The sequence below is a fragment of the Oryza glaberrima genome, chromosome 1 (genome assembly GCF_000147395.1).
Source record: "Oryza glaberrima chromosome 1, OglaRS2, whole genome shotgun sequence".
Classification (NCBI taxonomy): domain Eukaryota; kingdom Viridiplantae; phylum Streptophyta; class Magnoliopsida; order Poales; family Poaceae; genus Oryza; species Oryza glaberrima.
Window position 1 is genome coordinate 20,708,959 of NC_068326.1, and position 12,891 is coordinate 20,721,849.

The 12,891-nt window shown below is 42.1% G+C and overlaps 1 protein-coding gene across 1 annotated transcript; it reads right to left on the reverse strand.

The window, feature by feature from the left end:
• Positions 1-2,570: 2,570 nt before the first annotated feature.
• Positions 2,571-7,392, reverse strand: LOC127774694 (serine/threonine-protein kinase PBL34). Its single transcript, XM_052300981.1, has 6 exons — positions 7,004-7,392; positions 5,194-5,531; positions 4,963-5,098; positions 4,288-4,424; positions 4,076-4,199; positions 2,571-3,481 (listed from the first exon to the last, which is right to left on the reverse strand). The coding sequence occupies exons 1-6, from the start codon at positions 7,242-7,244 to the stop codon at positions 2,970-2,972; spliced, it is 1,488 nt and encodes a 495-aa protein (XP_052156941.1). The 5' UTR covers positions 7,245-7,392; the 3' UTR covers positions 2,571-2,969.
• Between the last annotated feature and the right edge of the window lie 5,499 nt (positions 7,393-12,891).

The window sequence follows — 12,891 nt, forward strand, 5'->3', positions numbered from 1 at the left end:
ACACCAGACCAAGTAACCTCCTGATTAAGTCTTGCTCCAATTGGCAAAGACTAGCATCGGGTGTGAACTCTGAACAGATGAAACGTAATCACAATAATTAATTGACGAGCTGGTTAGAATAACAAACACATTGACACACAACATATGAGGTATCCATTGACCGGATAGGGCAATAGGCACCTCGGTTTCAACTTTCAAAGTTGGACTAGTACTAATGGGACAAAATACAAGGGGGTTGGAAGGCGCAGCACACAAGCGAGCGCACGGCAGCATGGCAGTGGCAGCGTAGTCAAAAATCATCGGCCATATCAGCTCCAATCCGGGCCCGAACCAAACGGGGACGCACCAGCTGGGCCGCCATCGATTCGGAGGTCTCTGCATCGGCGACCGCGGCTCACAGATCGCCGTCCGGCCTTGGCCGCGTTTAGTTTCTCTGCTGTGTGACGGTCATTTATATTGATCGCACTATCGCAGTGTTTATGCACACGTCTGCAAAGTTTTCTACCATGCGAAGTGATTTGATGTCAAACTACCATGCGAAGTGTTTGAGGGGGTTGTCACTATGATCTGATGTCAAACCAGAGGGATAAGATGAGCGCGAAAGGGATATCTCTTTTTGGCCGAGGATACACCGGTTACTCACTCCGCCTCAAAAATAAATTTATTTTTCACTCATCTCACATATATCAATACAAAAATAAAAATACTAAAATACTCAAACTTTATCAAATCCCAATGCAACTAGTGTTCACTTTAACTACTCTCAATTTCATTGTTCCTTTAATTTTACAAACTTCGATGTAATAATTATTCTAAAAATAAACATATTTTGAGACAAAAGGGACTTAAAAATAAACTTATTATACGAGACGATGGGAGTAGTTTATTATTGAGTGACTATCAGCGGCAGAGTATCTACTATTAGGCTGACTCTGGCCTTGACTACTATACTTCCTTTGTTTCACAGAGACTCCATTGGTTATAACGTTTGACTCTTCGTCTTATTTAAAAAATTTCAATGATCAGTGTTTTTATTGTTATTATACGATAAAACATGAATAATATTTTATACGTGACTAAATTTTTTGGATTTTTTCATAAGTTTTTCAAATAAGATAGACGATCAAACGTGGGATACATAAAGCGAAAAATAAGTTTTTTTAGGACGGAGGGAATACTAGCAAAAACATTTGTGATGTATTGCCGGAGATCGGGAAACACTTCTTCCTCACCCAGGCTCAATGGCACTGCTGGCTCCGTCACTGAATATCGACCCGAAAACTTGCATGTACAAAGGGAAAAAAAAATGCAAAGTTTTCGGATTGCGGTGGTGATTCAGGGTTGCTGCTCTATGGATTTTGGTAGACCCAATGGGCTGCATTTTCCATGACAGTGCTTGGGTTTTCAGTCCAGGCTTCAGGCGGTCCGATGACATTTTTCTTTGTTTCTTCCTTCTCTCCCCTACCTATTGAAAACCGCAGCGTCTCATCACTGAGCTGCATTTGCGGTCCAAGATTTGTGGTAGCTGGTTACCGCTCTGGCGAACTCCAGATTGTCGTATCAGCTGATCTTTAGTGCCATGCCACGAACAAAAACCTTCCACCACAAAATCGGACACCGTGCAAATGATCCTAGAACGGATCGCTGTACTATACCGTACCACTACCATATGCATGTCCCCCTCCGCCAAAAAAATTACCCTACAAATCTAAACGCATATGTTCAGGTTCATATTTGCTACATATTAGGACGAAGGGAGTAGTTAGGATTTTTTTTTTTGACAAAGTAGTACTACCTCCATCAAAAAAAAAAAACTCAACCTCGTACTACGAATCTAAGGTTGTGTTTAGTTCAGCGCAAAGTTTAGATTTTGGTTGAAATTGGAGATGATGTGACTGAAAAGTTGTGTATGTATGACAAGTTGATATGATGGAAAAGAGAAGTTTGGATCCAAACTTTGGAACTAAACACAGCCTAAACATACTCTATATCCAGATTCGTTGTACATCCTAATACTATGTTGCCTTTTTTTTTGGACAGAGAGTATGTACGTAGTGGTGTACCGTACGTCCGTACCAGAAGCCATACGGCACCAGTCTACGGCACGCACAAAGCTGCAGCCTGCAGGCACCAGCTTGTAACTCACTTACAACGACGCAGTACAACAAGAAGCAGTAACAATCAATCCATCACAGATAAGAGATTGAGTAGAGAGTTACCAGCCGGTAAAAAGGATGGGTAAAATGATCAGGGGAGTAATGGCACGTGCGAGCATCTAGATTACCAAACTCGCATCGTCGCATGCATGCATATGATCATGATCTATCTGTCAAAGGAAGGAGGGGTGCGTCGCGTACCACGGCCTACCTGAAAGCGGAGCTTAGCTCTGTCACCCCATCAATGGCACATGCGCCTTAACTGACCTGCCTGCCCTTCCTCCCTTCCTCACCATCTCCATCATCCAGCAAGCATCATGGAATGATGATGGCGACGACGAAGACGACGGTCTTTGATGACGACCAATTTGCCTCCCCTTTTTTTTTTTTTGCCATTCTCCACATGGCGATTAATTACAAGGCGAAGGCGACCGACAGGTGATGACAGTGCGAGTAAGAGCCCAAACCCAGCATTCTCCAGGAAGGGGCAAACCTAACCACCTCAGTCTGAGCATTTGTTCAGAAGAAAAGCAAAAGAAAAACCCGGTTTGATCCACCCCCTCTCCCAAGTCAAGGGTAAGCTAGAATTGGAAATGTAGAAGCCTAAGCGACAAGATGAAAGTTTGCACATTGTACACGTTTGCGCGCAGTTCTAGTCGTTCTGGAAACCCGGTTTCCTCCACGACACAGGGTGCTCCCAGGTGCCATGGTAGGTTGGTTGGGTGCACCACCAATGCACCCAGGTTGGATAGGAAGTCCAGTCTTGCACTGATCATTGTTGAATGGATGGCAGAATGAGCACCAAGGACTCTCTCATTGCAGTTTGCCGTTGTTGGGCCTTGGGGACTGCCGGTACGGGGAGGCGTGCGGGCCATAGGAGAGGCTCCTCATTGGCTGCTGCCCGTTGCGCGCGAAGGTGCCCTGTGCCTTCATGCTTTGGCTGCCAGTTGGGTTGCCGAGGCTTGCGGCACGCTCCTGCTGCATGGATTGGAAGAAGTATGAGGAGCTGGCCATGTCTTTGAGGTTCAGGAGGGGCTTGAGGACTTCGACCACTTGACTCATGAGAGGCCTGGCCTTGGGATCCCGGTTAAGGCAGGCACAGGCCAGCTGAGCCGTCTTCTGAGCGCCTCTTATGGAGAAGTTCCCCTCCAGACGGGGGTCTACAAGCCTATAGAATCGCCGTCTTTCTCCAAGATAAGGACGCGCCCATTCAACCAGGTTGTGTTCACCGTTTGGCCTATTCTTGTCCATTGACCTTCTGCCTGACATCATCTCCAGTAGCACCACTCCAAAGCTGTACACGTCACTCTTTGATGTCAAGTGACCTGAGAAAGAAATGAACTGATAAAGTGGTGGAACACTGCAATATACCAAGTGAATGTGGTGCAGTTTAATTCTCAAACAAGTGAATAAATAGCAAATTATGTACAGTACTGTGATATATGAGTACATTCATTCAGCTTAGATCAGTCAATGGAAGTTCAAAGCTCATCAAATCAAAATGGGCAACATAATTTTGAGCCAGTGCAATTATGATTCTTTTGGACTGCCTCAGAGAGAGAGATTCAGATAAACAGCTATTGCACCACCACAGCAGCACATGGAGTGCCTTAAATATCAGTAATCACAGAAAATTAAGATGGTGTGCCATGATAGCACCCAGATCATTGTGAATGTGACCAAAAAAGGTGCAGGCTATAATAAAACACTCCATGCACACATCCTTGTACACAGATTGCATCTATGTCAAGTCACTGAAAGTTTCTACTCAAGGGTTATCTAGGAAATTTGTCAAAGGAAATATAATGTGCCATGAAAGATTTTACTACATGTGCAAGTTTGGATAGAGGTTCAGCAGCATGATGCAATATTTCAAAATTACTCAAGCAAGCCAACTAACAAAGTAATGATCAACTCACCTGTCATGACATACTCCGGAGCTGCATATCCATAAGTTCCCATGACTCGAGTAGATACATGTGTTTTATCACCCTCAGGGCCATCTTTAGCTAGTCCAAAATCAGAGAGTTTTGCATTGTAGTCCTGAAAATGAATATTTAAGAAATATGAGAATGTTACAATCTAAATGAACATATCTAATATGTTTTGATTCTCGAACATGGTTGCATACCGCGTCTAAAAGAATATTTGAAGTTTTGAAATCCCGATAGATAACTGGCCTTTCAGCTTCTTCATGAAGAAAAGCAAGGCCCTTAGCAGCACCAAGTGCTATTCTCATTCTGATGGCCCATGGGAGAGGTAAAGACCCTGTTTAATACAATTATCCAAGACAAATATCAGATAAATACAAGACACTTCAGAATAGAGTTATACTGAAATGAAACAGTTGGGCCAAATTTAACGCAACACAGCAATAACAGTGCATAAACTACATTGTCTAAAGGAGGAGCACAAAGAGTTGCACCCAAGGTATTTAGTCGGTAATAATAAAACACCAAAAATACATCATTTGGAATTGGAAACATGTAACATAGCACCACCTAACACCCTTATTGACTGCCAGAAATCGTAATGAACAGTTAGTAAGGTGTCAGCCATTTCTTAATGAACTCTTAAATGCCAAACTGTCAGACATTCAAGTATACAGTACAACAGAATTGCTACAAAATATGAATAAAATAAATAATCAACTACATCACTAGAGCAGAGTACAATATAGAAAAGTGCATATAAAAATGCAGGTACTACAAGAAAAACTGCTACCGTGAACAATGAAAGAACTCCAAACTGTTGGCAACAAATGGGAAGAAAAAAATGACTGACAGTAGGACGCAAAGATTCTTACTCCTAAAAAGATGGTTCTCCAAGCTTCCACGAGGCATAAATTCATACACTAGCAACCTTTGGTCATCTTCGATGCAGTAACCAACCAATTTCACTAGGTGTGGATGTTGAAGGTTTCCAAGAAAATCAACTTCTGCCTGAAAATGAAATAACGCTAGTTTAATTGATGATGCATTAGAAGACAGTTGAATAATATTTTGTGGTCTGTATGCTGAAGCAATTCAAAACATACCACCCACTCTTTATGGCCCTGCAGCCCATCATGGTTAAGTGTCTTGACAGCAACCGTTAATCCTGTGCCAGGTTTTACGGGAGCAGTTCCGTTCTCCTCAATCCAACCTTTAAAGACACAGCCAAAACCTCCTTCACCAAGGAGACTCTCAGGCCGGAAGTTTCTTGTGGCACACTTAAGTTCATTAAATGTAAACCTACGGAGTTGGAAAGCTAGTTTAAGTTCCTCTCCGACTATGGACGAAGGTGAGATGCTTCCAGTGTTACTGGATGTTGTGGAACCAGAGGCCATTGGTTGAACTGAATGGTCTCGACAACCATCATTCGCTGATTTGCTTTCTGCACATGAAACATAATCCTTGTTAGGGGAATAACTAAAAAGCTTATATCATTAACATAATATCCTAAAATAACTCAACAGGAAAAGGACTTGGTTCTTAGCAGAAGATGACAACCTGAGACGGTTGCAGCAGAAATATTTAGCAAGTTCTAGAGGGTTTGTTGGGATGTATTTTATGCTATGTCCCACACTGTATGATTTGTTCAGAGTTTTTTTTTTCCCTTTCTACGTTTCAAACGGTTGGGTCGAAGATTATCTATATGAAGATTAAAGATTAAAAAGAAAGAAAAGGCTTCTTTCCCAACAAAAGCAGGTAAGTCAGCATTACATCAAGAATAGACCAGTTTTTTTCTTCCCAATTTTGGTTCCCAAACAATGTAATGTAAGAAAAGGCACTACCAGAACAAACTAATACATTCGTGGACAGAGGAGTAGAAAATGACCACTCCTTTTACTCCAACAGAGCTGGACATGAATGCCATATTCAGCCAAAGCTCCAACTATCCATGTGGCCTGCTAGAGTGTTAAGTGCAAACTGGAGCGACCAAGTATATTAAGTCAAGTTAGCATTTCCCTATTGAGCGTTTCACTTCACTCATACACACACGTTTGTCGGTATTCAGCGCATGCATTATCTAATTATAGCCAAATATGCAAACCTCCATGCAACCCACACACCAATAAAATATAAGCATCTACAAACACAAACTGAAAAGAATTGAAAGTACTGAATCTAATCTGCTCGCCTCCCGCCAACCACAGGTGTTCTACTCATCTCACAGCAACCAAACCGTCACTACATATCTTCCCCATACTACAACGGCTTCATCCAGAGGACATCCACTACAGAATCCCCTGGCACTAGCAAGCCACAAAGCCCTACAACCAGGAGCACAAAGCACGAGCAACTCGAACACCAATGGCAGCACTCCAAAGCCACAGACCCTGCAGACTCGTACACAACAGCACAGCAGGACAGCACACAGCTCCCATCATCAATCTCATTAATCTAATACCCGTACGTGAATGAAGCGGAGGCCATCCCGTCCCGTCCCATTCCCATCCTATGCCAGTATGCCACACACACCCCACACACACACCAACCACTCTATCCAACTCACGCTCTTGAATTCGTACCACCCACCAAAGCCCTCTCCTCTCCTCTCTCGGATCACACCAACACACATCCATTTTTTTCATCATAGAATGCTCCCATCACAATCAAACATTACTTCTAAAAGTAAAAAAGGATAAAAACAGAAAATACTACTAGAAAACAAAGCTTCCGCCAGCAGCCATGGCGCCATCTCATCTCATGCGGCGCTAGCGTACAATTCTCTCGCGCCCGTGCACGCGTGGCGCCGCCACCCCGAGCGACCGACGCAAAAGCATGCGCCGAAAACGAAGAGCGGAACACGAGGGAAGCAAGCAAGTAGTACAAGCGAGTGCGGGAGAGGATGGGAGAGATTACCGCCGCCGACGCGAGCGCTGCCGCCGCCGCCGCCGCCGCTGGTGGTGGTGGAGGAGTCGACCTTGGAGCGCGACGACATGCAGCCGCCGCCGAGCCGGCGCGGGATGCGGATCCAGCACCCCATCGCGGGCGCCGCGTCCTCCTCCTCCTCCTCCTGCAGCACCATCTCCCCCGCGCCCTTCCCCTTCCCCTTCCTCCTCCGCCTCCCCTCCTCCTCCCGCCGCTTCCCCTCCTTCCCCATCACCCCCACCCGCGCGCACACACGCACCTTCACCGCCGCCGCCCACCCGCGCAACCCCCGAGGTCCCCCCGCTCGTCAGCGCCGCGGAGGAAGCCGCCGCCGCGCGCTCCCCCCGGCGGCGAGCGCGCAGGGTGGCATCGGCGACGCCGCGCGGCGGGTGGTGGTGGAAGGGAAGTCGAGGAGGAGAGTGAAGAGGAGGGGTGGTGGTGGTGTCGGGGCAGCGCGGGCAGGGGAAAGGCGAAGGCTGAGGGCGAGGATGCGGGCAGAGCGGGCAGGGCGGCCAGAAAGCCAAGCGGAGTGGGAATTTGGCAAAGACCGAGGGAGAGGAGAGGAGAGCCCCCTGCCCCTGCGCCTTCTTATGGCCGCCGTCCGCATCCGTCCGTCTATAGAACCCCCGTTTTTGCATTTTACTCCCTACAAGATTTCTAATATATCCTTCCAAGATTGTAGCATTATCCTTTCTCTCATAGAGGCTTCAACCTGCTGCCTCTTCTTCGCATCAACGTGGTCGCTTTCAGCATGGTAAAGAGTACAGGAACTAGGGTTTAGAGTTTAGTGCTGAGGATCCTTAAATTCACGATATTGTAATATGTCCAGAAAAATGCATGAGAGGTGATACGTACTAATTAAACGCGGGAAGATGTAATAAGGAATGACGTAATAACGTGTCCCAAATACGCGCGGGAGGTTGTAGCAATTAAAAGCGGAAAAATAAATGTTAACGGTATTGGATGATGGAGTTTTAAGTCGGGTTTAATGTTTGATGTGTTCTAAATACACGATACTATAATATGTCCAAAATAGTCTTGAGAGTCAGTATCGATTAAATGCGGGGAGAGATAATAAGGGACGAAGTGATGACGTGTTCCAAATACTCTCAAAAGATTGTACTAGTTAAAGGCGGAAAATAAATTATAACGGTATCACTACTATGTTGTTTACAAATGCCTTTTCTTGTGGGGTGCGGGTGGAGGGGGGCTTATAGCTATCCAATGGATCTATGTGTAAATACTAGAAAATTTTATCTCCAACCGATATTCCTCGCAAAGCATGTTTATCCATAGAAAGAAGGTGATGAAACTCTGCAGGGTGTAAACTGATAATCTTGGCAAGCATTAACTTTTATAAATACTCATTATTCACATAAAAGACAATAATAAATGCAGTATCAATATGTGGTGTATCCAAGCAAATCATTTATCAATAAATCCAATCAATTATTACTCAAAATGTGTGCGCATATGTGCTTTAATTTTGAGTTTTAGATAAAGTAACTCGTTTTTTCACTGAACCGTCGCTTGATTGCAAACCCGCTAAGTATATGCAATTCGAGTTTATGACTTCGAGTCTGGTTGGTGTACATCGTTTCTGACGAAGATATCACAACCTATAATCCTTATGTATATTGGTATGTGGATCTTTACAAGCATAATATACAACCAAACACGTTTATGTGATGATATTATTTTCAAAACCACGGAATCAAAAGTGTAAATGAATAGAGTTTGAGGCAGTACAAAACAGGGGGTGGAAGTCTGATTAACGAATGCGTAAAGTATACATTCAAATATTTGAAAACCAAACATGCCAAAAACTAGCACGGTTAGATTCCAAGTTTTATACCAAGAACAGAAAACAAAAATGGGATAAAACATACTATTAGAAGCGACTACAATCCTTATTTTTTTCAAAAGACAAACCTGTAACTATGCTATATGCATTTGAAACGGATTAACCAAAACCAGCTCGAAATTTTTCTTTTGGTAACGTAGGCAGAACTATGTTCATATTGAGAACGGATAAGCTACAGCCTTTCAAGATAAGCATGTCTGAATGCTCGTTGCTCGGTTGTCCACAGTAGTTTTGACTTTTGTCTTTTGATGTTAACCGTGACATGCACAGTTTCAGTTCAAAGGAACAAATAAACTAAAAAAAATTGCAAGGTTCTATCTGCAAATCGACACCAACACACGCACATTTTGACGATATTCACGAATCCACCATCCATTTCAAATCTAACAGCCCCCTCTACTCGGACGCCGTCCGTTGAGGCGTTGATGCCTGTCTCCCGCAAACAAAAAGAAAAAAAAATACTCCAAAAAAAAAGAAGAAGAGAACACAAGAGAGAACGAGAGCGCCCATTATTCTGGAAACATAGCGACAACGAACCCCTGCGACTGCCATCAATGACAAGTGGGCCCACCCAAAGGTGGTCCCGGTGTGCCAGTTACGGCGCTCGCGTGCCCCTCTCCCCACCGGGCCCAGTGGAAGCTGGGGGTGGTGCAGATATTAGTAACAAAAGAATTTTGGTAGGATGATAAAAGAATAATAAAATATTAAAATACCTTGCATGTATTGGTCCTTTTTGTGAAAAGAAGCACTTGGACTTTAGAGCAGAGAGCAGCAGGGGTTGGCTGGCTTGCTATGCTGGCAACGTTGGCAGGATCTCGATCCGTATTCTATTATGCTATGGTACTATAATCTTATCAAGCTGAAACAATATCAATCATTTTATTCTAATTTTCATAGTATCCCGATCTTACTATTTATTTACACACGATTCTACGAAATCTTAGCTAGTATCACGATTCTACGATCCTACAAAATATTATTTAAAATAAGGTGGATTGAAAATAATGTGAATAAATATTCTTAAGTTTTACATAAAAACCAATTAAATTTATCAAAATCAATTTATATGCGTTAATTTATACAACATATTATATATTTTATATTAAAAATATATACCTTCTAAAATATGATAGTATCGTGATCTTATAATATTATAAATCAGAAAACGTTCCTAGTATCTCAAGACTGATTACCTTTGTTGGCTTTGGGTGTGGGTTTGGTTTGAGTTAGACACGGGTAGTTAAGGCACAAATCATTTCTTCATGCATTCACCCAAAAAGAAGGCTACTTAGTACTTACCGGTTCTTGAAACAGCCTTAAAAAGAGGTTAGTAATGATTCGAACCCAGGAAAATAAGGCTCATTTTGGTATGAGAAATAGTACCGGTACTCGAGACTTAATGCGTGACGATGATTTAATTTGACCAGTGCATAAATAAGTATGTGAATTGAAGTGCCATTATATTGTCATTGTCTATAAATACCAAGACAAACTGACTTTTTAGAAGGTTTTAGAAGGGAGAAGACAGGGATACGACACCATAACACAAAAGTAGACACAAAAGTATATGATGTTTTGGGATCTAGGAGTAGAATTTAGATGAAACGTTGACCTATTACACCCTCTAGCTACTATAACCACCATACGTGCACAGAAACATTGTGAGCTTACCCTCTCCCATGTGTAGAGGTGGATATCGACCACCATGACTCTCCTTTACAGCTTTGACATGATCTTGTCAACTCTTCCAAGTTTCAAAGGGCTTATTTGCATTTAGAGGTACTCCACAAGAAAAAAAAAATTAATTCATCTTGCATGTAACAAAAACCAAGAAATCTAGTGCTGCAAATCTCTTCATTTAAGTTTTGATCTATGAAAATTATAAATTAATATGTCCATCTCATTTAAAAAATATAGAAAATAAAAAATACATAATTTTTAGATGGAGGGAGTATATGACAAAGACAAGCTAGCAGTAGGATTGGGGAAAATGGACTGTTAGGATTAGCTCAAACACATCCCCATCCTCACCAAGCCTCGTCCATCACCTAAATCCTGAAGATTCCATAATAGTAAAAAGATTGTTAACTAGCTGAAATCCCGTGTGTTATTTCGGACATGCGTAGTTGTAGGTAATAATTAGGAAGAAACGCTTTTTAAAACAAATAAGCATGAATAATCAACAATAACTAATAAGTTAAAGTGAAGATTAAGCATTAATAATAATAATAATAATAATAATAATAATAATAATAATAATAATAATAATAATAATAATAATAATAATAATAATAATAATAATAATAGCATACAGTATAAATGGTTGAGATTAAGCATGTAAGAGATCTAACGGCTCACCTTATTGCTTCACGTACGTTAAGGGCATCTGACAGAGTATTTGCATATGGTTTGCTAACTACATGAGTTTGACGCTATGAAATTTTACAAAGAGGAGGAGGAGGAAGAAGAAGAAGCTACTCAGAAAGAACCAAACCGGCCTTACCTAGAATAACTGTCCTGCCCACTAAATTAATTAACCAACATGTCTGAACACGGTCAAGAATGTCTAAACTGCCAGTGAAGTTGTTCTTAAACAAACATGAGCTAGCGACTGTGATTAACTAATCATATATAGTACACGTTTTGCCCCTAAACAACTGCTAGTTGCAGAGTGTTAGACCGGTCAACGAATAGTTTTCTCCTATTAGCCAGTATAATTATTTTTTCCCCAATAATCTGTGTGCCGTAGGGTAGGACTAGGAAGGCCTCGATTGTCAATGGCCGGTAAGAAAGTTAGGTATCCACCGAATAATAATGCACTGGAATGGAGTGGAGTGGACTTCATCACACAGGGAATCTCTTGCTCCGGAAATTATATGCATGCAGGGTTATGAACATGGCAGCGACAGTAGCTTCATCTTCATGGGACCCAAGTTTGACAAATTAGTGAAGCTTCGAGGATAAAAAAAAGTAGTAATGTGCGGAAGAATTTGTAAGTTTTAGAATCGGTCGTGACGGTGGTGGTGGCGGCGGTGGTAATGATGGTTGTCAGCAGCTACAAAACCTCTACCATTAGGCTTCCAGCAGGGAACTTATTTTCTCTAGTTTTTGGTAAGAATGATTACACTTACCCTTTGTTACCGAAGTTTTACTTTATACCATATGTACTCTATCTAATGTTTTCATATTGGACTAAATATTTTTACCATTTTTCACTTTGGACTCACCTAACACTTTTGTATAACCACATCCAACATCTCCTCCGCAAACATGTGAGCTACACATAAGTAGAAAAGATCATTGGCATGAGGACGCTGATGTACTCGTAAAGAGGGTGATCCAAAGAGTATAAAGGGTGAAAATTTCTAGTTCAAGGTGAAATGATTGGATAGAAGGCGATTCAAAATGAAACTTTGATAATAAAATGTGATAAACTGCAATTCACCCTATTAGGAATTATTCCCAACGTTTTAGAATGTTGTTTTGGTTTTGTCCAAAGTTAAACCACTTTAAATTAACTAGATTTATTTATAGGAAAACATAACAACATCAAATTAATTTCGTTAAATCCACAACTGAATATTAATTATATTTATTTAGTATTAAAAATGCTAATATGTTTCCCGTAAACTTGACAAAAGGTGATGAAATTTGACTTAGGAAAAAAAAAACACCTTACGTTCTTAAGCAGACAGAGAGAGTAGGGAGGTGTTTGGGATTCTGGACATGGAGGATGATTTGCTGTGAGGATATAGTTGTTCCTAATGTGCTGTTTCTTGAAAAAAAGTTGCCGTTCCAAATCAAGATACACTTTACGCTGGGCTTGGGCTGTTTTTACCATCCCGACCTGTGCAAGCTTGGGCCGAGCCCGTTTCCAGCCCAACTCAGACAGGCCCAGCTTTGCTTTGCGATTCGCGCTCTGACGTGCGCGGGATCGGTCGGTCAACCGCGACCGACCTACTCCGAAAGGCACACGTGACACGCCTTTGCCGCCTTTGCGATCTCAAAGCCAAAG

Coding starts and splice junctions, on each gene's coding strand:
- LOC127774694 (XM_052300981.1), bottom strand. CDS start 7,244: ATGGGGAAGGAGGGGAAGCGGCGGGAGGAGGAGGGGAGGCGGAGGAGG. Junction 4,200..4,287: donor CAAATATTCTTTTAGACGCG/GTATGCAACCAT, acceptor ATTCATTTTCAG/GACTACAATGCAAAACTCTC. Junction 3,482..4,075: donor TCCGGAGTATGTCATGACAG/GTGAGTTGATCA, acceptor TTTCTTTCTCAG/GTCACTTGACATCAAAGAGT.